At 41.3% G+C, this 25,790-nt stretch overlaps 2 protein-coding genes across 2 annotated transcripts in view; both read right to left on the bottom strand.

Moving 5' to 3' along the window:
• Positions 1 to 3,367, bottom strand: part of mpp2b (MAGUK p55 scaffold protein 2b) — a 68,150-nt gene extending 64,783 nt beyond the window's left edge. Inside the window, exon 1 of the mRNA XM_080789006.1 lies at positions 2,988 to 3,367. The gene's annotated coding sequence lies outside the window, so the exon portion shown is untranslated. The remainder of the gene's footprint in view (positions 1 to 2,987) is intronic.
• Positions 3,368 to 16,636: 13,269 nt separating this feature from the next.
• On the bottom strand, positions 16,637 to 25,086 carry tut1 (terminal uridylyl transferase 1, U6 snRNA-specific). The gene is made up of 10 exons (XM_080789096.1): positions 24,913 to 25,086; positions 24,095 to 24,285; positions 23,377 to 23,583; positions 23,058 to 23,172; positions 22,837 to 22,964; positions 22,326 to 22,552; positions 21,863 to 21,972; positions 19,945 to 20,067; positions 19,562 to 19,654; positions 16,637 to 18,170 (listed from the first exon to the last, which is right to left on the bottom strand). The coding sequence occupies exons 1-10, from the start codon at positions 24,995 to 24,997 to the stop codon at positions 16,981 to 16,983; spliced, it is 2,469 nt and encodes an 822-aa protein (XP_080645222.1). The 5' UTR covers positions 24,998 to 25,086; the 3' UTR covers positions 16,637 to 16,980.
• Positions 25,087 to 25,790: the final 704 nt, after the last annotated feature.

Here is a 25,790-nt window from a genome sequence, read left to right as displayed (position 1 = left end):
TGAAAGTCATTTAAGCTGGTCTCCGAGGATGTGAATAATTTCAAAGTTTAAATACTTCAAGCCCCATTCTTAAACAGTGAAAGGAGTACTTACACATTTTTTCTGTCAAGGTAAACGTAAACATTTCCCACTGATCTCTCAGCCAATTCCCACAGCTGTCGAAAGGAGCTACAGTTCCCAGTACTAAAACAGACACCAAGAAGGCTTCAATTAATTTAATCCTTTAACCTATCTAACTTGGGGAAATCTACCAGTTGAATATTCTAAGCTCTCATCTATAAAGGAATATGAAGTTGAGGCTTTTAGGAGGGATCTGCTAAGTGCTTAAAAGTACTGTGATAAGAAAAGAAACAAGACTCTGCCCTGGATATCATAACATTTATGGTTAGCTAATATAATATACAGTATATGGTGATGGTTTATTTAATGGTGTACCTCAGGGCTATTTCACAAGTTGCTACATTCAACATTTTAACTATAATATAACATGAAAGTAGAACAATATATTCATAGCCCAGCCCCGTTCTGGGGCAAACATTTGGTGAAAATAGCAGATCTACAAGGCACAAGGTCATAACGTGTGGCATTGCAACACAGGGTAGTGTTGTGATCTTTGAGATCAGTGATATTCTGCCAAGAGATTTGGTGTACATGCAAAAAAGGAGGGGGCCTAGTATATACAGTAGACCCCTGGGGAACAACTGGGAATGACATACACAGGGTTTAAGTGGTTAACCCCTTTTGGTGTTAGCATTATGTTATGCTTTAGCTATTGAAAAATAGCAGATCTACAAGCTCATAGCGTGCCACCGAGTGGCGCGCTACAAGCTTGTAGGTCTGCTATTTTTTTAAGATCTGACATAGAAACATAGCTTTTTAAGAAAACTGTCAAGATTTAGAAGACATTTTTAGAATCTGATCTCAGGTCAAAATGGGTTCAACTAATACACATTCCCTAATTCCCATTGTACTACTACACTGTGAAACTGGAGAGTATTACTAATAACTCTGAAAGACACTTTCAAAGTTAAATCCTGAAAAGTTTACTGTGTAGTACTAGTCACACAGATGAAGCTCAACAGAAGTAAATATACTAGCATACAGTACAGTATGCTTGTTAAGGGCCTTCCATTAATTGCCTTTTTCAGCTTGTATTCTGGTGTAACAAAAACATCCTCATGGGCATAGAACAAAAACAAACTAAATATGTTGTGGACGCTTTCCAATATTCTGTCAGTTTATAGTCATTATTAAAGAAAGACACGTCTTTCCGACTATCCTTGGGATTGTGGGTGGGATAGGGGTGAGTTTAATTTTTATTTTCATATTTTGATATGTCTGTTAAATACTTGCCCCTGGGTTTGTCACAAAAACTTGAATAAAAAGATTTTGAAAAGAAAGAAAAGAAAGACACAACTGTTCAGGAACTCATTTTGAAAACAGCACAAATAGTTTCTGTGTGACATCAATGAACTGAAAATTACCATTGCTGTTTACCAGCAATGGTAAACAGATACAAAGCTATTTTAAGGATTTTTAAGGACATCTCAAATGGGCCATTCTCTCTACTGTGCTCGACAACTCAATACCAGGAAACTATGCATAAACGTTTGTTTAAAAAGGTGTTCTTGATAAACTGGAGTGGAGAGTACCTAATTAATCTTGTAACTGTCAGTATTTTTTTCTTGTACTTGTACTTAAGGAAAGTACCTGTATTGTGAGCAGCCTTCAGTTATGCCGTTACAAGCGGGTGGATATATTCCATTCAAGTTTTCTTTGAACCTCATTTAATTCAAAAGGCAATATTTGAGAGAGCTTTCTTATGAATACAAGATTGTCACCAGGAGCATCACTGAATTGAAAAGGGATTGGCTGTAAATATGTATTCATGGTTATGCAGCTCAGGATTTCACATTTAAAGTAACTCTTCGGAGTGTGCTTCAAAAGAACTACTGATGTGCTTCTACTTAATATGTAATATTGAAACAGACTTTCTAATCTGGTGCTCAAGTGGTTCTCAAACTTTTTCATGTCAAGGACTCCCATATAGAAATACGGTATAGAAATCTATTGGTTATCTTTCATTTGTATTTATTAAGAAAAATACATTCGTTTCAATCATTGCCTATGTTTGCTTGAAAGTAGTTGACACTGTATTTGTATCTTCACTCAGCCCAAAATGTGGTGCAGCTGTTTGTCAGATACACTTGCTATGAATATCTCTTATCTGTAGAAGATATATTAAAACTCTAAAATGCCATAATGTGGATGGGATTGGGACACCTGTCCTACAACTTGTCCATGCCTTTTGTAGATATCATATCTTCACATTTCTGTCTGTGTCTGGGCATGCGCAATGACCAGGCAGGCAGGCACAGGTGCAACATATATGAACATCACTGATAGCTGTGACTGTCCATCCTAACATCAGCATCAACACGGTTCTTCTCTAAATGAATTTACAACAATGAGATTATGGACAGAGTTACATGAATGGGGGTTATTTCCAATTTTCCATCAGCTCAGCTGTTTATTGTATGACCATTGATCAGTGTAGGCTACAACGGAAACCATGGTAGCCTAAAGACAATTAAAATGTGAACGAACTCGAAGTCATAGCAGTAATTAGCCTACCGGTACATTGTTTTGAGCGGCATGCATTAAAAAAGCAATAAGTTAAGAGAAACGTATGGCTGAGGCAATTTGTCTCTGATAAGCTACTGAACATGAGACCGAATGTGTATGATCTGTGATTACCGTAATGCCCGAGGGAGAGAATAGATATACGACGAGGTAGGCCATTAAGTAGGTTTATTGTCTTATTAGAGAGATAGCAGTTTATCTGTTGGAGAGATCTGGTTTTAATTGCTATATTCACGTCCTCCAAAGCCACTTGGTGACGCGCGCCACGCTACTCTTTTTAAAAGGCTCTGAATGAAAATATTTACGTTTTCTTCTTGAAACCCGAAAAAGGTCTGAGAGCTCACCTGTTCGGTCACCTTTATCCAGTCCTTTCTTCGAATCCACGAGCAGCAATAACAAGACGCCGTAACCGTTGCTGTAAATAAAGGGTTGTCTGTGCTGTGGCAGTGCTTGGTCTTCTCTGGTCGAGTCGAGGGTTTTGCTTAATCGATGCGGACACTTTGACAACACTAACGCCAGCAGCAACCCCCACAAACTACTATCTTCTATCAGAGCTCTCTAAAATAACAAGCACACAATTGGAAACAAGCCCATCAATGCGCAATAAATTAGGCGCGTGTGTGCAGGCTCGTTTCCCCTCCCACCATAGGCTGTTTAATAAGAGATAGTCACCTCTGTCACGACAGTCAGAGTCAATCGTTATTTGTCAGGTCTGTCTGAAGTTACAGCCACCAACCTCACACCACATCCGTGTAGTGTAGTCTACCAATACCACACACACGACTCGAGAAACAAAAAGGGTAAACTTGAAAACAGCCGCTTCCTGGTGATATACTGCCATCTAGTGCCCACTGCCCACTTGAGCAAGTCCATGTTTGAGGGAAAACCAAAAACCACGACAGCTGCAATATATTTGTATGTTCAATTATTTATTTTAAAGAGATTAAAATGTATTACAAATTATTTACAATTAAAAAATTAGACAGACAGTTAGGCAGACGAGAGGGGTTTGCATGCACATTGAAACATTACATATGGAGGGGGCCACACTGTTCAGTGCAGGCTGTTGATAGCATAGGTGTTTGTTGACAGCTGGCCCATTGATGCAACAGAGGGGTAACTACTTGGGTAAGGGGTAGACAGCTTCACTCTTCACCAGTCAGCGGCCTGAGCACTGTACTCTGAGCTGCAAGAAAATAAAAGCTCCATTAAAAGAAAATATTTGACACAGTGTTGCCAGTTCATATGTCACAATGGCAGTGGTGATTGTGAACAACTGAGAAAAACACGGGCTGATTTGTTGAGGAGCCATGATGACCAAGCAGAACTATAGAAAAACAACTTGTCACTATACATGTCCATGACCCAAACATTTGAGAGGATGATGAAGATGGTGAAAGTGATGAGGAAGTACAATAATTCAGAAACAAATAAGAAGACAATAGCCAATGTACAACAACACATCAACAATGCACGCTTGCAGGGTTACAAATCAGGCACATTGGTCTGCTCATCTACTCTTCTCTCACCGTGGTTCTGCAGCATCAGTGTCGTCTCCAAACAGGAGCTGGGCCACAGCCTGCTCAGGGGAGGCTCTCTTCCCATACCTGAAAAAGATCCAAACAGCACAATGACACATCCTGTGTAGCTGTCACTTATACACACTCAAGACAACCGTACATTCTCCACCAGTATTTTTGGCACTCTCTTTCTCTCGGTCTCTCTCGTCCTCAGACGAGCTTCCAGTCATCCCCGGTTCTCCATACATCTGGCCAGCTCGTTGGTGCTTTGTTTGCACTCCTGCGTCATTCCTGAGTACATCCACATATGTTTTAATGTGGGAGGTCTTTGGTGGCATTATGTTTGGGAAATGAGAATACTACAATCTCAAATCTTTTTTTAATATTTTTTATGGAGGGATAGACAGTATGGCTGACAGGAAATGGGGAGAGAGATGGGGGGGGTGACATGCAGTAAAGGCTGTCGGGGTCGGTTGTCGAACCCGCGGCACACTGCCAGTCTGGATTACCAGCCAAGGTGCCTGGACCGCTGAGCCGGCCCAGGTCCCATCTTAAATCTTAATAGACACACACTCACAGACAATTTCACATATGCACCATTATTTCATTTTCAACCTATAGCAAAGGAAGGCTGTATACAAATATTTAAATATAGTGTCAAACTAAAAGTGAGCGTGCAGGTGCAGTCACAGTTCTATGGCTACACCTTGGCAAGGTGACAATACTGTACTTTGGCTTCCCAGATTCACACACAGCTGGGATCAAAATGATTACCATGCCATGCTATGCCAGTCCGTGCGTGTGTGCGTGCGCGTGTGTGTGACGTGTGTTAACAAAAAGACCACCACATTTTGTATTTTGCAGCATGTCTTACTGTTAGAGGGGAGAACTGTGGTAGCTATTATATTGTACAAGAACAACGAAGAGGAAATGATTGGGGTAATGACCTGACTATAGCCAGGACAACAGAGGTCCTGGTTTGTACCATGAGACAGCATTCTATTAGGTCTACCCTGTTTCTAGGTCTCTGGGGTAGCCTACCATTATAGGTAATAGAGGCTGCTATCTGGTCTGAACTTTATCCCTCAGTTGAAGAAAGACAGACTCTGAGTCCTCTACTGAGTTCCATGCACTGGTGACCAGGGCCTGGTCTGTCAAAATAATTTGAAGTTAACTCATCTGACCCATTATGGTTTCCTTGGGAAGCAGAGGCTGGAGGCCCCAGATATATTTTAACATCTGAAAAGTTAAGCTTCTCAATGGCTATACGGACCTGGGTTGGACTTTTATTTCCAATTTCCAAATAATGTAAATTCTTCGTGGAGACCGATTATAGCTAAAGAGTAAAGAAAATGCTGAGCGCCCACTCACCTTTGTCTAGTGATGAGGTTGACATAATGTCTCATCGCGGTGTTATATTTGTCCCAATCATCTGGTGACGCGTTGCCCCCGGGACTCACCGGTCTCGGCGGGTATGCATCCGCGACGCTGCTCAAACACACCAACAGGCAAACGACGAGCGCCACAAGACACACCCACGGTCTCAACATGATGGACATCTGGTTATTCTGGTATAGTAGCGACAAACAAAAGCTGCCATGAAGAAAAGCAGTTGTGTGACTGTCATAACTCTAAACTTGTGTAACTAAACTTTTGAAACACCTATCAAAGTCAAGAGTTCCTCGTTGTCTTGTAGGTGTAGGCTATGGCTAAATCAATGATTGATTTTAGATACTTTTTTAAGATGTATTCTAGGTAAAATACATCTGTAAATTATTTACCCTAACTCGCACAGGCCTATGAAATTATCAGAAGTTGCAAAAATTAAAAAGGGCAACTTACTTTCCTGTTGCAGGCTCCTGTTGCAGTGACCACAGTACAAGTGTGTGTTTCTCTCTTCTCTGCTCATTTCCAAGCTTTATATTGTGTGGAATGGATACCTGATAGGCCTATGATGACAATGTGACACATAACCACACCCCCAGTATTTATCTGTTAAGGGTCAATGATGTCACCTCCAGCTGCTGTGTAAAGACATCGATGAACACTATTACTATTATAATGGACTATAGCTGTCCATTATATTGCCTTGAATATTCCTGGTTTAGCACAAACCCGATATTCACGAATGAAGTTTAGCGCATTTAGTAGGCAGCCTGATCTGACATTAGACCCATTAAATCATGTTATTCTGAGCAGCCGCAAGCTCTTTAGAACAATTATAGGCTATTGATTTATTTAAATTTATAAAGGGGGATTAGCTAAAGTTAAATCAGGCATGTTTCAATGTATTTTTGTTGTTCGACGGTGACAGGTAATAATCTATCCACATAGCCATATTGTAGCCATGATAAGCTATGACTCATGAGTCATGACTATGTCTGTGTGATACAGAAAGTCCATGCAGGAATTCAGCCAGCTCCACTGCACGTATTCACCGTTCAGCACCACGGACAGCGCCCGGGCACGATGCGTTACAAGCGTCTTTAAAGTTAACAGCCTAGCAATACTACATTTAGTAAATTTTAGTCCATTATGTTTTAAGAGGACAAGCGGTATCTTAGTTAGGTGTTCAGACAAGACAATCTTGAGTCTAGACTTGAACATTAGCTCCGTAAACCTTTAGAGCTCTTTTATGTGCCTTTTGATCCAACTCAACAGACCATTCAATACAAAGGAGACTCATACCTAATGTCTGATCGTATGTAGATACAATATCAAAAACGTATCAAGTTTCCTTCTATATGGTTTTGTAGCTTCCCAGCTTCTCAGGTCAACACTGATGATGTCATCTACTCTTACTTAATATAGCTCTCATAGAAGTATATAGGCTATACATGGAAATAAAGCATGATCATTTCCCAAAACAGGCTAATGGGACTTATGGGAAGTTGACATTCTGGCTTGAAATGGCCCTCTCAACAGAAACCATATACCAACACTGACTAATGGAATGACAAAGCCACTTAGAAGAGTTCTGGTTTGAAATAGAAATATAGCCCAACAGCTATTGGAACTGTATTATCATCAAACAATTGATTGAACAAAATACAACATAGATATATTTTCAGAATATTATCTGTAGCTTAATGTAAAATATTAATATTCACAGCTCCCTGAGCTAGCCCTGATTTCAATAAGCATCAATGCCACTAGAAGAATTAGGGATTTAAATAATCCAGTATAAACATGTCGCACCATGGTGTAGGCTATATCACCATGAGCACTGTTTGTCTCACACTTTGTGTCACACTGTGATAATTTGCCTCATGTCTGAGCCACACACCATGCAGGCAAATTAATTAGTGTAGGCAGTGCCAGACTGTTGCAATCAGAGGCCGTCCGTAGAGTAATATTGACTCTTATCTATTCCCTAATTAATGAACAGACACATTCGCTTTCAACTGCTAAGGATAGTATATCTCCACTAATCACAGTCTGCTACACCTTTGACCCAAAGCAGACTCATGGCTTCAGCATGCATTATTCACAAGGTGATGATGAAGAGGTCGCCAGCAACACAGAAACAACTCAATGAAAAACAATCTGCAGAATATCTAAAACATAGCAGATTTTTATGTATAAGAGAGTATAAAATAGGTGGTTGAGGTGATAAAGCCTCAATGTGCTTCAGGGATAGATAAATTGTTCATAATAATCCAAAATCTTTCCAGTTACTTTTAAAGTTCTTGCCATTAAAAAAGCACTTTGACAAATGGCATACTGCCTAATAGAGTTATTCTGTCAACTGGAAACACACGCATACACAGCCTCTGTCATCAGTCCAAGTGTTATTCAGCTCCGAAGTGCTGGGATTCAGTCCAGTATCTAGTCATAGGCCCATCGGCAGCATTTACAGCCCTGCAGTGGCTCCCATTTATCTTAAATCATTGTGCTCTACTGCTTAGATCACAATGACAAAGTCACTTCTTATCTCAGGTATACAGTTGTATCAGACAACAGACCTTTATGCTATTTGATACCAACCTTTCACATGTATGTTTGTGTGTGTGTGTGTGTGTGTGTGTGTGTGTGTGTGTGTGTGTGTGTGTGTGTGTATGTGTGTGTGTGTGCGTGCGTGTGTGTGTACGTACGTACGTACGTACGTACGTACGTACGTGTGTTTGTGTGCGCGCGCGTGTGTGTGCACGTACGTGCGTGCGTGTGTGTGTGTGTGTGTGTGTGTGTGTGTGTGTGCGTGCGTATTATACGGTATGTAATACATGCAATATTTATATGACCAAAGACATTTTATAGTTACCGTTAATCTCTTCATAACTTTACTGCAAAGCTGTTAAAATGGCAGGAAAATGTGAACGATGGCCAACATTTCAGAGTAATTTTCTGGTCAGTAAGGATATCTGGAAAATTACAAGCAACAAGAATTTGAATACTTTATCCTCCCCTGTCTGTTCTTAGCACTGGACTGTCACCCCCACCTGGAAGATGGGTGAACAACACTTGTTTTGATGTACATCGCAACAACAACAAAAAAACAAAAACTAACTTTTGCCATCGAAATAAAAGTAGGCCTATAATCAATGCTGTCAAAGCCCAAATACATGGAAGCAATAGTCTGAAAGCCAGTGCAAGATGAAGTTATTTGTATGCTTTGTCCTAACGGTTCTCTGAGAGAAGTCAGGCCACCTACACAGTAAAATGGAGAATTTTAATGTGCAGTGCTTGCCTTTTATAGCGTCATAAAGAGGATCTTTCTTTCAAATGTGTGCCTCTGGGTTTCCCAGTATGTACTGAAAACACAACTTATTTCAGTTTAAATCACAGATGACAACCTCCAACGATGCTGCTCTTGTTGACAATAAATGGGCAGTTAAATTGTATGACCATGTCATAAAAGCAGTAAGTGGATTGTGACATTACACATTGATTGACTCAACCATTTCAAACCAATTATTGTTCCATAATTCAAACTGACGGTGTGTGTGTGTGTGTGTGTGTGTGTGTGTGTGTGTGTATGGGGTTCCATTCGTGCCATGAGCAACGACCAAGCGTCGTGTAAATGCATTATTTTTTATCTGCGCTGCGCTGCACTGCACCGCGCGTGAGTGCGTGTATACACACACACACACACACACACACACACACACACGATGATGATTCTGTGTTCTCTATAATTTCAGCTAACACCCCTGATGTTGTAAATTAAAACTATAGGGAGGTTTTCATTCTCAAGGTCAGCGGGGACTACAGCTTGGAGGAAGTCTTTCTACCCAAAGTGCTAAAATATCATCAGCTAGAGCAGATCATCTCACAGCTAGGCTACAGATGTAAACTTTTAGTTTACATCTTTGGCAGTCTAGGGCATGTGCACAAGTTGGTTGTTGAGGGGCTTACAAATGGCAGGCCTCTCCATAAGGAGGGCCAAGAAGTTAGCAAGGTACTGTTCAGTTTCAGCCATTATAGGAAGTAAACAGTAAACTATACTGTGTGTAACAATGTTCTGCCGTCTATGCACTTAGACTGTATTAACTGGGTGTTCTCCTATTGTCTGACTGCACTGCAGGCATTGTCCTTTGTACAAGGCATCCTTGTAATTCTGTTTATGTGGACATACATTTGTGTGTGTGTGTGTGTGTGTGTGTGTGTGTGTGTGTGTGTGTGTGTGTGTGTGTGTGTGTGTGTGTGTGTGTGTGTGTGTGTGTGAGAGAGAGAGAATTCAAGTTGTTAATGGACAAAATTGTCAAATGAAGCCTTACTGAAAAAAGAATAGTCATAAGTCAATTGATTGCATAATGACATCTTCAAGGGCATTGACATGTATACCCTTTATATTGCAATCATCCTTTGCCCACAAAGGATTTCCTGAACCTTCCATTATCAACCCTCCAGCAGTTTACTTTACAGGCAATAAAACTAAATGGTAAGAAACAACAAGGTGCACAGGGTAAACTCATTAGCTTTCCCCATCGTTTGTGGGCAAACACTGAGGAAGTACCAGCATGAGATAAGTGAAAGGGCAGATGACTTAACTTCTCATGGGCCAATAAACTACAGCTAATGCACTACTGAAGAGCAGGTGGCTCCTGGACATCACTGGAGTGAATGAGTAGCATTCAGTAGCAAGGTAATTGGCCTGCAGGATTCCACTGATTTCACAAACCCTTTCTGACATTTTATTTGTTTCCACCTAAAGGTGCAGACAATAGGCTAGCGATGGTAATATGGCCTGTGTGAACTTAATAGCTACTAGCCGCAACTTCTGTCTAGTGGGAAACTACAAAAAGGTGAGTAAATTTGAATTGGAAGCACCACGATCGGCACACAGTATCAGAAAGCTGTGTACCTTAACATGTTCTGAAGCTGTGCAGAATACTGTGATATCTATAATCTACTTAATGTCACCCTTAAAATTCAACCTCTGTTGCATGTTCCATTTTCATTTCCACAATGTGTGCTGTCTTGTTCAAATAGTGACGGGAGATTACACACATGCATGCACACACACATGCACACACACACACACACACACACACACACACACACACACACACACACACACACACACACACACACACACACACACACACACACACACACACACACACACACACACACAAGCCATTCTGATGTAAGAGCTATCTCCCGGGAGAGGGTCTGACTCCTTCCTGCTAACATGGAGAGGCAGAAAGGGGGAAATGATGATGCCTTTTTACTTATAGCTTCATCTGGAGAGTGGGGGAGCCACTAATATGAACAGAGTGCTTTCCGCGCAGCTGGATTGTGTTTGCAGAGTTCAATTTAACACAGAGACAGAACATGGGGGCTTGCTGACTGCTCATTGTCACAATAACTCATGTGCATATAAATGGATCTAAAAAGGGCCACCGGGGGTCTGTCAGAAGCCTGTGTCAAACCCAGTAGCCAAACAATGGGGTATTTCCCTAGAGCTTATATGTTATGGGCTGTGTGTCTGGGTTGTAACCGTTGGGTCATTATATAACATTGTTACAGTTAGAATCAAAAAATGAACAGGTCATCCATGTGTGCTACTGCTATGCAAGTACAGTGTAAAGGACTGGTTAGACTCTTACAAATGGATACATTTATACTCACAGTGTAGTTGAAATTAGTTCTTACAGTAAGTACACGCGCGCGCGCACACACACACACACACACACACACACACACACACACACACACACACACACACACACACACACACACACACACACACACACACACACACACACACACACACACACACACACACACACACACACACACACACACACACACACACACACACACACACACACCTGTTATGTTAAGAGCAGCATGAACCATTATTGCAGGCATTTCAGTGAAGGGGTCCAGAGAGCCAAGCATCTCATTTCATTCCCACACCAGCGATACCTCATGCACCCGTCATCCTTTCCTCCTCTCCCCGACTCCCCCAGAGGGCTGCAGGCTACTCTGCCAAAAGCAACATCAATTAGACCATTTGTCTTTTCTGGAAAGCAGAGCTGACCAGTAACACCAATATCCAGCCACCTGATACATGTTTATGAGAGCTGGCCAGGGAAGCTTCAGGTAACTCAGATGGATGGTGGTACGGGTGGCAGAGGTTCTCTGCAATGATGCTTAACATGTTTTTCAAATGTAGTGCATTAAGGTAAATTCACACTATTATTAATGTATGGAGCTGATTACCTAAGCAGGTTTAGGGACACGGTCAATATTTCATTAAGTTCACCCATGCCTTCTAATCGTTACATTCCTACTACGGGAATAGTTAAGGATTGGCAAGAAGTCAGGTGACTTGATTTACAGTAACCTTAACACACTGAGGTAGAAATAACACAAGATCACCATTCAGAAGAGGAATGACTCATCTGACTCAGTATAGTTCTTGCCAGACTGGAAAGAAATATGAGAAATGGCTGTTACTGTCAGCAAGATCGAGAAAGACCGTCTCTGGGGAGTTAACTCAGAAATGTCTCCTCAGTGAAGACCAGTTACACTTAAAGGGATAGTTCAGTTTGTTTTAACTTAAGCTGTATGAAATACTTTAATATAGTGTTTGCAACTGTATTAATTGATTGCCCAGGTCCCGTGGTGGGAGTTCTGCTCTGGTTTTGGTCAATATTAAGTAGTTCCGGTAATTTTGTGGGGGGCACTATTTTTTATTTTAGAGGGGTCAAAAATTAACGAAGATTACACTAATATTTTAGAAATAGGTCAACAATACAAATGACGTTAGTTTTGTGGATTACTTTTAATGCGTGGCCCCCTGTGCCCCCCACAAGATGACCGGAACTACTTAATATTTCACCAAAACCAGAGCAGAACTCCGACCACGGGACCTGGGCAATCAATGAATACAGTTGCAACCACTATATTAATGGCAAGTATTTCATACAGCTTAAGTTAAAAAACTATCCCTTTAACATTAAATTGGATTGTTTCTGTTATGGAGAGTGCATAATGCTAAAAACGAAATACTGTATTGTCCAAAATGTAAGACTACTCCCATTTTTCAAGACTCATTTGTGGAAAACTAACATTGAATGTCAAATAGTCTAGTCCTCGATTATAATACGACCCAGTTTAGTAGGATATTTCCATTGGTCTTATATTCAGGCCAATAGGGTACATGAAGGATGTAATTAAATCTTCGTCCCTAGGTAATTCCAAGTGATGAATAGGCCTTGTCGTCTGACAAATGTACAGATGTTTGTGAGAATCAATTCTAGGCCTACCAGCAATTACTGCCAAAGAGCCAACATGTAACTCAAATTGGTTGGTCATCGATACTCAGTGAAACAATCCCTGTGCCTTGTGGAATACAAATGCGGTATCATTTTTGAAAAGTCACCCTAAGAACAGTTTTACAATAAAGTGCTTCAGAAGAAAACAAGATCTATGAAAATCTTCATCACCAGAATTACAAACAATTTTGTAATTTAGCTTTTTTTGTTTTTCAGCCAACAGCAGAAAAACACCCTGTTCTGATATCCATCTATATCACTCTCTTGCTTGGAGGAGGCTGAATTGGAAGAAAAACAGGTGGGCAAAATTTGAGAGAAACAAAACAAGCCCCAGAGAGTTGGTGGAGGAAAATGGCTGTTGCATCAAGGGAAAGAGGCCACTTCTCCTGGAGCATACGTTTTAAAATGAGGGTGACAAAAGCAGATTAGAACTTTCAAAGAGGTTTGCACAATACAGAGCTTGCCTCCATCAGATGTCTATCTGGGTTGTTTCTATAGAAAAACTAGTCAAGATATTGAGGCTTAAAACCGCTGTCGATTTAAGATTATTTATTTTACACACATGCCAATTCATTGAACTGAAGGCATTTCCACTCTTGGTTTGTAATATCCAACGATTGGTCTGCATGGTTCTTCTTTGTCCTATTTTTCAGCATCGAGTAGTATTGTCTATTGTGTTTGGCCATTGTGATCGTCTATTGTGTCTGTACATTTGTAAATATCAATAAAACATATTTGAATAATTTTCATACATGTTACAATTGCCCATAATCACCAACACATTTAGTGATGGCTATATATATAATCTTATTTTTTCATTACCAATAATCAATGCAATAAAAATTAAATACAATTCCACTTTGCTAAAGCATATAAAAGAGACTTCCCCCGGCACCTCTAGTTGCACTCTGAGTGGTGGAACCAGATCAGGTTCAGAACAAATATGAGGCACGGGCCATTTCGCTCGCTACACTGCTAGCTAGGAAGTTAATCCTTAAGGCCTGGAAGTCGGAAAAACCTCCGACAGTTGACATGTGGCTAAAGGAGCTGGGAGGAGTGCTGCATTTGGAGAAAATTTGATTTACCCTGTCAAAAAGGGAACCCTTACTTAAAAAAATCTGGTCACCCATTATTGAGATGCTTGTTATGTTGGACTGAAGTGATTTCATTCAATATTGTTCTGCCCCATAATGTCATCTAATTAATGTTTGATATGTATGTTTATATGTATGAGTGTCTATGTGGGTACACATGTAGACATATGTTTTGTTTTCCATATCAGAAATGTTTTTTAGAATTGTTTATTGATTAATTGATTATTGTTTGTGTCCTCGGAGTGTGGTATAGTCATCAGCCATGTTAGTTATTTTATGATTTGTCTTCTTCTTTGATGGTTATGTTTTGTTTGTTTGTATGTTCCTGCTATTTTTTCCAATCTGTAAATTACTGGTTAATCATTCTTGAAATGCCTGTAACGAGAAATCATAATAAACATGTTTAAAAGTTAAAAAAAAAATATATATATATACAATTCCAGTTGAATCATATGGTGTTTAACTTTAGTGTCAAACTATGACTGCTATACTCTTGACCAACCCCCCCCCCCCCCCCCCCCCCTACACCAAATCTGTATACCCAAAAATAGCCCATCTATCAGCTCAAAACATGCCGTGAGCTTGTACAGTAAATCACCTATTTTCACTTAATGTTATTGTTCGCCTAATAGGCCAGAATAAGGACACAAAAGCTCAAGTGGTTAAAATGTGTCATTTTCAGCAAGTGACAGTTGTGCAACGAGGTATAAATTCAAGGGTTTTATTCATCCCTTTACATCCCTATAGCCTCTAAAAAGCCAGATGAATGATGTTAATCATTGTACAGGGAGCACAGTGCATCCCTGAGCTCCAGCTCATCCCCTTGTAATAAAGCAGTGTGCCTGCCCCAGTAATTACTCTCATCAGTCTCAGACCTGTCTGGGTAAAAGGTCTGGTCTACAGGGTCTACCCCTAGCAGGCACAGCACAGCCATGTGTTGATGCATCTCATTACCTGAACACTCAATCAGTGAGGATTTATATGGAGTACCTTTTTTTTAATAAGATTTATTATTGGTATTTTAACTATTTTTATGCTTTCTTTCAGACAGTGAACAGAGAGACATGCAGGTACAGCAGGGGAAAGAACTACGCTTATGTATTGCGACCATAGGTCGCAGTCTACTATGAAAACCTGAAAAACCTGTCAGTCAGTCACACCACTTGACACGCTCCATATATGGCCAATAAATAATTAATTACATGTTGATCTGACCTCATCAAACCCTGTGTTACGGATGTCGGGGCGCGGGTCTGCTATGTGTCTGTTTGTCTGTGCGCGCGCCCTGTTTGTCGTCCCTGCAGATCCGTCCGTGCGCAGCCATTGGTGGGGAGCGTTCCCTACGCTCCACCCTTGGCCGCCTACTCCCAATCCTGCGCGTCCAACCAGCGCTTCCACCCTGTCCCACCTGATGAAATAAAGTCCCACTGAAGACTGAGATCCAGGCCGCTGTCAGACTATCTTGTTTGTCGCTAGTGTAGGGAAGTGACAGCGCGCCCTCCGGGCAGGGAAGAGTGTCCCTATCTGTACCAGCAGTGTATAGGCTATATATATGTATTGAAACCTCCGAAGGGAGAACTGTAACGTAAAGTGCTTTCACACAAACTGTGATCGAATCACGAGCAGGTAGTATTTCCCTATATTCGTATTCCACTGTATCACCTTAGCTAGTTAAGCAGGCACCGTTCTCATGTACTTTTGTTTGATGGTAGGCATAAGAATAGAGTAGTCAGGTAGCGTTTTCTTTTGTCACCAGTCAGATAGTCAGTATTGGGAGGGGGTTTAGGATAGGGTGCAGTGTTAGGGTATTTTTATTACTTTCTTTCCTTTATGGTCCTGCTCAGCCTGCTCACATTTGTTCACGTGTGTTACACTATTTTTGTTTCAATCTGTATGCCATCTAAAGATAGAAGAAATAAAACAACTTTTGGCATACCATCTTGCCTTTCTTTCCCCATAACCGTCCTAGACTCAATGAGTCGTAACACCCTGTACAATAAAGACACTGCTGACCCCGCTGCCACCCTTAGATCACCATATTTAGAGCGGACCTGTTCTGACCTCATCAAACCATGTACACTCAAGCACTCCATATATGACCAGACCTCATCAAACCCTGTACACTCAAGACACTTCCCCCGCTGCCACCCTTAGATCTCCATATATGGAGCTGACCTGTTCAGTCTGCTGTCACCCAGGCGGATGCGTGCGCTTCTCGCCCTCAGGGTGTTACTGGTAGTACTGGTTTCCCTCCGGTAGTGGCACTGGTCCAACCGCTCACCACCTTAGCCTAAGCATAACCGCATGCCACAGGGTGAGTCTCAACACACTAATAGGAGAGGAAAATAACTTAGCTCTTATCATTATACATCATCTCATGAACAACTTAATTTATGTGATTGGTTTGCCGATTTGCTGTATATAGGAGAGGCTAGCACACCTCATAAAAAAACAGGACCGCACTTGTGACGTTGTGTGGCAGCCAAGTCTATGGACTGTTCAGATTTGCTTTAAGCAGCGACATCATGTGGCAGCCAGTGGGCGCCCCTCACTTCACACAAGTGTGATTTCCCCATCACTTTTGGCATACAATGTGGTAAGATACATTAGGTTGATACATCAATAAAACTGTGTACAGCCAGATCAAACATTCGCATTAAGAGGGTTTAATATCCAAAAACTCAACAAAAACACGGAGCAGGCATTATCACTAACATTATTCAGAAACACTGATAAACCCAGAATCAAATCAAACCAATAGCATTCTTAGAGCAGATTCAATATTTACAAAATAATTCAAATAATTTTACTTTAGTTCTCTCATAACAATTTCCAAGTATCCTCCTGGATTATTTTTTTTTACAAAAAACTAAAGTATCTTGGTACGGAAATATAAAACATTACAGTGCTCTCTTAACTTGATATCCTGCTTCAACATAAAGACATTTAGAAAAACCGTAATGGCAAAATGATTGCCGTTTCACCCGCTTTATTTTACAGCCATGGCTCCATCAGGGTCTCCACCATGTTCGGCAAGAAGATTTCCAGGAAATGATAAAAGTCCTGAAAGAGTCCCTCTTTATCATTGGTCGGACTGAACTTGAGGACGGCTCTTGTGCTTTCAGACCTGCCCATCATCCGGGCCTGAACTTTGAATGCAAGGGTCTCCTTTAACTCTGGTTCTTTTTCCAGGATGTGTTCTGTGACTTGGGTCTCCAGTTCCACATTGGTGCCTTCAGGTTTAGAGTCTGCCCCTTTGAGAAGTAACCTTCGCACCTTCCTCCGACCAGCCCACACTGTGTGCCTCTGGAGCCAGGCCCAGGTGGGGGCATCAGACTTGGGCCCTTTCCCCACTCTTGACTTCTTCTCTTGGGGTGACACTGATGCTTCACTGCTTAAAGAAGACAGCCGCCTCTTGACTCCAACTTTAACCTGAGGGCTGCATTCACTTGAGGAACCAATACCATCATCACCATTGTTGGCTGATGTGTTGTGCTCAGATGATGAGTTGAGGGCTGATGTGTTGAGGTCAGATGATGACATCTCCATCACCTCATCATTAGTGCTAGTAGAAGTTCCTGAATGTTCCCCAAAGACAGGGTCCGTGGGGAGAAGGGGGTTACACTTGAGAATATTGAGGAAAAGACCATTGATGGAAGAGCAAACCTTCTGGAACCACATAAGGTGCAAACTATCGCCAGCCAGATGGAGCTGGTTACGTAACCCCTCTGGGAGCAAAGCTGCCCTGAAGGGTAGAGTGATGATCAGCCCCTTGTCACTGCCCTCTTGGGTTTTGTGTTGTGGCCCCTGATGTGGGGTGATCAGGTGCACCAGTCCCCATGGCTTCCCCTTGGTAGACCTCTGCTGGTACTGGAGGCTTCGGCAGTACTTATGTGCCTCCTGGCACTCCTTCTGGAAGTTGAGCCGAGCGCGCTCATTCAGGTTGCCCGCTACGTTGTGGGAGAGTTCAAAAGGGTCTAGCAGGTTGAGAGGCCCAAGTTTGGGGGAAGGGTGCTGGGATTTGGTGGGTCGCTCCTCCTGCATCGCCTCCTCTTCTGCCTCTTTCTCCTCCTTCTGACTGAGGTAAGAAGTGATTGGGAGTACATGGCCCTCCCTGAGGGATATGACACTGTCAGGGAAGTTAAACTGGGCATAGAAGGAGAAGAATGAAGGCAGCAGGGAACCTGGGTATAGAGAGAACAAATTTCAGAACATTTTAAGTTCTTTTGAATATTGCTCTGTCTTTGTAATGAGGCCAGATTAACTTAATTATAACCCCCACTGGGTATGCAAATGAAATGTGCAAATAAATAAATAAAACAATTTGGGATATATTATCCTTGATAATCAAAGAAAAAAAGGAACACATAGGTAGGATGCAAAGTGAGTTTTAACAATACAAACATTTAGAGACACATGAAAAATCTGCCCCAAATTCGAGTGTAGGTTTCGTAGTACACCCACGTCGCCACGGCATTTATAAAGTGATCGCAAACAGCTGATCCTTCCTTAATTTTGTTCCGACGTTAATAAATGTGACGGCTGAAATCTATCTGGCACGCCCTATGAAATCACGCCTCGCCCTCGTTTTTGCGACATGAACAACTGCAGTACGACCTTGGACCTACATTACGAAAAAAAGTCAATAAAAGTTTCCTCACACCCCCCTCTCATACACACACACACAGACGCACGCACGCACACGCAACTTGCAAGCAACTGTCACTGTGTGTTGTTAGTTGTATATACAATTATTAAAGTGTTTATTCATTTAATATAAAACAAGATTAGTGAACGAAAACCTGAACCAGTGATTCTGTGAAGCATTAATGAAATAACATTGCTCACGTCATTGGAATGAGACACGTACAGCCCGTGACAAATGCCGTTTTGCAAATAGCTGCATCTCCTCCTAAGCTCCTGTTCTGTTTGTCTTGTAACACTTCGTAACAGACTTGGATATAGTGGTGGGCTCAGGCTGGCTGGGTTAGCCTACCTATAGATGCGGATGCGGTCGCCACTTGCGCTGGCTCGGCAGTCACATTTATTGGCATTCGAGCGTGTCGGGTTTATCCTTAATTAAAAGGACGAGACGTAACGCAAGAAAGACATGGCTGTAGATTGCAGTAGCCTATAGCCGTTTTGACTATAGCTGCAGCACTGCAAATGCCTTCCATGTCATGGAAGTTAACTCGTTGGGGCTACCGGTATGCGCTCATGCAAAACACTGTTTAAATGGCTTAAGCATGACTTGCAACATTGTTTTTAATTGCGCGATTTTAATTGCTTGCACACTTGGAAATATCCAATTTCATATGACATGCCTTTACAAAATATATTTTAGGAGTGAAAACATATGTTTACATGCCTGTGACAGCCTCTCAGCACGTTGCATGGTTACTATGAGAGGTTTTATTTTTATTTGGGGGGATCTTTAAGCCTTTATGTGATAGAGATAGTGGAGAGAGACACTAATTTGGCTCTCATGATAACATTGATGAATTATATCATTGAAAATCTATGAATAATTAATGCAATGCACTTGGTCATTCTTAGTGCTATTAAAACAACTTACATAGGTCTTGGCTGTTCTTGCTTGGAGGCACAGCAAAAGGCTGACTGGGGAAGGTGCAGTTCCAACCCTCGATGACGCACTCCTCTTCCTCACCTTCAGACAGATATGAAAAGGTGTCACCAAAAGATTTTGAGACCAGACTATCATCTAGGTCTAGGATATTGGATATCATGATGTGTGTAAATAGCTAATCTATAAGCTCAACACATCACGATATGAGCTTATAGATCTACTATTTTACATACTATATTTTATCAAAAAATAAATAAATTTGACATTATCCTCACAATATCTGTAGATGCAGATTTGGTCAGAAATGTTTTGACAATGACTGCCAACATCTGAATAGGATGGGATGTGGAAAAAATAAAGGGGGGGCTTACATGCCATGTCCTTCAGCTGGTCCACTGTGAGGAGGAGTGGAGGGTCACAGTTTTGCAGGTAGAAAATGACCAGCAGGGTCAGGGCGTAGTTGTTGAGCAGGGGCCCAGCACCACTGGGGTTACCTGAAACACGTTGACATCAAGCTCATTAACCCATTAAGACCTGCGACCTGGAGTGCTGTGATTTTTCACCCACCCCTTAAAACATGATCATCAGGTACTAACGTACGATGTTTATACTAGGAGAAAGATTTGTTCTCAAAAAAAGTGTTACAATTATGTTTTTATGTGGCCACAGTACACCCACCAGTTCATTAAGTATTCCTGGTTTGCCTGGTGGGTGATTATCTATCTGAACTGAAGCCACACTCACAGCCGCTGTATGATAAAGGGGGAGGGGATGATATTGTGATGTCACTACTGTATATCACTGTAATTTCGATTGGGCCTTTAGAGAAACCAAAAATACACAGGGAAGACAAATTTCAATATTATAACCACACCTGGGCGTCTGAGTAATGTTAACTCCATAGACAAATACAAAACAGAAAATGTACAAAAAATCACAGCATCCATCTTTAAAAAAATACATATATTCAAAGATTTGTGCCAATTTAAGATTTCTTTTCACAAATAGCAGATCTACAAACTCATATCGTGGCACGAAGTGACGCGCTATGAGCTTTTATATTGGGTCGTCTCCAACATGTTATGTCAGATTTGTATGTTGCACACTGGTGTTGTGAGCTTGTAGATCGGCTATTTTTGGTGTGCGACACCCACACACCAACCAAGTATATCTAAGGCTTTCTTTCATAACCATTGAAGATAATGAGCCTTCATCTGGGCTTGCCAACTTTGTGACAACATCCTCTCAGCCGCAATTTACTCCCTCTGGATTATAATGGGTCGTTAAGAAGAGCCTGGCGCAGCACTAATATCTTACTCATGCTCTTTAAAGTCACAGTGCTACTCTCATCCTCTAATTAATACATTACCCATCTCTTAGGAGACACAGCTACCCTCAAGAACCTAATATAATATATATATATATATATATATATATATTCTTTTTTTCCCCCCACTAAAATGACATACATTGAGATAAATAGTAGAATACAGTTAGATTCCCTGATTTCCAACACTACATTAAGGACGTCTTATGAGACACTGAAAGTGCCCAGAGTCAAACGCAACATGAATGTTTTTGTTCACAGAAGTGCTTCAGCAGTCAGCACTGGGAGAAAGCTTTCGCAATTCAATGTGTCAATATGAAATGGAAGAACGTTCTTAAAGCTGGATTCAGTCTGGGTTTAAAATATTTTTGACTTGTCATATTGTCCTACACTGGGCAGTACACTTAAAAGGCCTTGTTTTAACTAGTCAACTATTATTGCTTTCTGCAAATGGATGAGCTACGAGCCAACATTGGCTATACTAAACAACACACTTGAAATGCCCTGCTGGTTATGTACAGTACATACATTTGAATACAACAGAATTCACGAGAGCATGGTTTTGTTAATTAAGAATAATTCATAGCTTGTCTCCCAGTGCAGTGATTTATAATGTTTGTGTGATGCTGACCAGTCGTTTTTTTATAATCCTAGTCTATAATGGTCCCCACAGGAGTGCAGAACCACCAGAACCCTACCATAGCCATTTATTAGAAAAGTACCAATGAGTCAAAATGTGACTTTCTGCTGCCCCCTGTTGACTTACAAATGGAATAAAGTATTATATAAAAACCTGAGTGCTTAACTTATATTTTAACTAAGATAATTCATTAAATTCCTTGCATACAATCAACTGACAGCAGTCATCAGGGCTGCAGTGCATAATCAATTCTGATGAGAGTGTAACACTACTTAGATATCCCACCGGCCTGTACTATGATGAGGTGGTAAATGGGTCCTACCAGCTAGCTGTCTCTGCTTGGCCCAGAGGCGGATAGTGTAGACGAGTGGGCCAAGCCTGGCATCCATCCCTGAACACAGCTGCAGGAATCGGGTGTTCCTTACTGCCAGTCTGGGGGACACAGGACAGGAGATAAGGAACCCAGTGAGCAAACAGTGTTCCTTCCACACAAACATTGCTCATCAGGTATTCATTCAATGATGGTCAATCTTGCTTATGGCTACGACAACCAATAAAACTGTGTTAGACTGTTAGTCATAAAAACAAGTAAAGAGAAAATGAAGGAAAGATTATTATTGACATGCTTCAGAAGCAGTCTAAACAACAGCATTTGTTTTTGCACTGGTGCAGAGACACAGGAAGTAGCAAAAACCAGTCTGCTTCATGAGTGAAAACATAAAATCCTACCTAAATGAAACCAAGTGATTCAGGGATTCTCAAGACAATATGTAATGTTATGTCACCTGTTGTTAATGGTGATGTCTCCCTGGAGGTTGAGCTCGCGGTGATGGAACTTGATAACAGGGAGCCGGGCGCTGCTGACCACCTGGACTTTGTGCACACCAGGGACACACTTCATCAAGATCCTTGCCACAAGGTCCAGCACATCTGCCGGTGAGGCTGTGGACAGGTCTATGTCTGACAGGATGGAGTCCTCCGAGCGGCAGTCATCCGATGTGCCCTGCCCTGCCTGGAGAGAGCAGGGGGACCGGAATGGATGGATCACTGGCAGTTAACACATTATCAGAACGTTCTTTGACATTTTGGATTTTCTAAATTAATTCATCTAAATACTATGAAATTGGGTGTGAAATGACAAAGTAGATCCTTGGGACCAGTGTCTTCTCCATCTGCTTTCCTATCATATCTGGTATTATGGTATTACCAGATCTCATCTACAGTATGCCGCGTCTACCCCACTGACTGTAAATGTTACAAATGAACTATCGAGTCATGTCCGACAGCATAGCATACCTGCTCTGTGGTAGACTTGCTGCGGGCCTGGAACACCTTGGTGCTTTCCAGGTCCAGGAGCAGGTCCAAGTCACAGCCATGGATGCCAAAAGAGTTGACAGAAGAACCAAATGGCAGAATCTGGCAGTCTGCAACCCATTATATAATACAGAGATCACATTCATCATTCTTTTTTTTTTAAAGAATATAGCTTCGCCATTTGCTGGGAAGGGATGGAATACCTGGAAAGAATTCAATTAAGACCTCCTGCAGGAGTTCGATCACCAAGTCGCGGGCCTGCTTCTCGTTCTCTCTTAGTTGAGACTGCTCCATGACAATCTGCATCTGCTCATTCACCTGGAGATGAGGAAGGCACAATAAGCAAAGCAAGCTTCTGGCCTTGTAGAATTTGCATGACGAAGAAATATTGGGACATGGATGAAAATCTAAATGATTCGAATATAAATGAGTGTTAGATAAAAGATACCACCAAAAAACTGAATTAGCGAAGAACTCACTAGAAATGATACTTATTATTATTAATGACATGAAGGTGCTTACAGATAGTGCCTGACACAGCCGGGGTTTGAGTCGCTCCAGGACATCTTGGAGGTTTTGAGGGTTGAACTTCTTTTTGGGGATCAGTTTGAAGTCCTTCTTCTCACGGGGATTGACCCGCAGCATCAGCCCCTGCATCTGGTGATCCAGCTGGGCCAAGGCTGCCTGTGTGCCATCCAATTCACTGAACTGAACGATGGCAAACACCCCCTGTAGAGGCAAAATTATGGTATCAATTAGATGCCTAGTCTACAGTTGTTGCTTGTTTAAGCCAAATCAAATGCATTGTGTGTATGTTGAGTGATTCATGGTTCTCAATTATTTGTCATGCTGCCTGCAAGGTGATGTGATCAAATAATGCTGTGGTGCAATTAGGTTCAAAATGTTGACTGTGATCAGAGGCAGAGAAGATAAATGTTGTCTTTTGGTCACAGACACAGACACACACACACACATGAGACCTCAACTGTACACTGATTGCCTTGAACAGTTGGAGATCAGCATTGATTCAACATGTGGGAATTGGCTCCCGTCAAGGCCTGACTCTCACTGAAATGAATGCATGCACTTATAGAAGCACATAACCGCCACTGTTATTGGCCTGTCCTCCTTGCAGATTTGCTGCTCTTAAGGCTGAGATGAGGGACTGGCTGCAAAGACAGACGCTTTAAATCAAAGGCTTGGGGCACTCATGAGCTTTATATTATTCTATGGTGCTGACCTTTTCTTTGTCCATGATAACATCGGACACGGGGCCAAACTTCTGGAAGTACTCGGCAAGGTCATCCTGAGAGGTCCCCTTCTTGAAACCTTTGACAAACACACTGTGCTCCTCCGCCGCCTTCCGGGTGGCTCGCACATTGCTCAGTGTCTTGTGCTTCCGACCTTTCAGATGCTCATCCAAGCTCGGTCCTTGAAGATACAAGTTGATTGTACTGTTACTGATTGGCACTGTTACAGTAGTAATAATCATTTATATTTGATTACAGCATGTGAACCTAATTATCACTAAAAAGGTTTAGAAAATGTTTTAATAAACATATGTATGGATGAGAACAGTGCAAAGGTGAATAATTAGCACACAGCAAGTTTGTTATTCAAAATAAAACGTGGTCAACAGTCAAGTTTCAGGACTAGGCCATGCCATTGTTTGTCTCATTCTAGCCTTGGGTCGTCTAGCTCCTTTCGGAAACCTCGGTTACCTTGTACGACCGTTCAAAATACAGAAGGTTACAGAGGGTTCCGAAAGGGGCTAGCCTTGAATGAAGACCATAAAATATGTATTTTTTCTAATCGGGCCTGCCTGCGTTATACAGGCAAATTAGCGCTACTCGTCCAGTGTGTAGTAAACGTTGAATTCTGAGCTAGCATTGGCTAACTTACTAGAACACTTAATTTTACTTTTACCTGCGCATATCAAGACATTAATTAATACTATAAATTACTTCAAAACCAAAAATAATGTTTGTGAGTAATTGAGAGTAGGTTACTCGTGAGTGTGTGTCTAAACAGCTGCATGCATTTACTACGGTTACTTACTGTTGGGTATGTTCACATTGCAAAGACTGCAGTGTAACCCTTTCAGTTTTGTTTGTATGTCATCGGGCAACTCCATATGAGACATATCACGAGTTAATACAACAAAAAAGTTGGTATGGCGCCGCGTGACCACAAACTTCTGATCAACATCAAATCTCCCTCCACCCAGCGTCGTCGGACCATCGAATGCGTCGGACTTGCGTTTGGGTCTCTTCCTGTACACCTCCAACTCTGTCCGGGTAGTTAAACTCACTCGGTGTCAGGTTCCGCCTTTAACTAAGTAGCTTATTTGAAAAGTCAATATATATATCGGACAATGCATTCATTCTATGAGCTATCGACATTGAATGGTGCTGTATGTGATATTATAAAATTATTTTCAGATACAATTTCATCAAATCAGGAGAATATATTTTTCAGCATACATTTTAGAACTCCACTTTCAATTTATCCTGTATCCCTATGAATTCTCTCCCCTGATTAGAGGACACTGGTAACCCGAGATGAAAAAATATTTCTCGTTTAGTAAAAGGAAGGAGGGACAGATGTTACTGAACACACTAAACGATTACTATCAGAATATAGCGCTATATATATTACAGCTCTATTAACACTTATTTTAACATACATTTCAACTTACACCCCTTTAATATCCATGCTTTTTAACATGTTAAATAATTGACATTTTTATTTTGACCATTTCATTTTATGATCTACAAGAATGTCTTTGCCTGCAATTGCCAATGTTGCTATGAATGAATAGAAATGTATACTTGTCTTTCTGTGGTGTACTGACATTTGGAATAAATCACTTTACCCTAAAAGTAATAGGGCTATATCTTGGCTATCTCGTTCAAATAGCCAATCTACACGCTCAC

Source organism: Protomyctophum bolini, assembly GCF_963924005.1.
Source record: "Protomyctophum bolini genome assembly, chromosome: 18".
NCBI lineage: Eukaryota > Metazoa > Chordata > Actinopteri > Myctophiformes > Myctophidae > Protomyctophum > Protomyctophum bolini.
The sequence above is the reverse complement of the archived record's forward strand: the minus strand, read 5'-3'. Positions and strand labels throughout refer to the sequence as shown.

Excerpts from the sequence above, each read along its gene's own strand:
- tut1 (XM_080789096.1), bottom strand. The coding sequence starts at position 24,997 with ATGTCTCATATGGAGTTGCCCGATGACATACAAACAAAACTGAAAGGG. Across the intron at positions 23,584-24,094 it reads TTATCATGGACAAAGAAAAG|GGGGTGTTTGCCATCGTTCA; the intron begins GTCAGCACCATA and ends TTGCCTCTACAG. Across the intron at positions 19,655-19,944 it reads CCAGCTGAAGGACATGGCAT|GTGAGGAAGAGGAGTGCGTC; the intron begins GTAAGCCCCCCC and ends ATCTGTCTGAAG.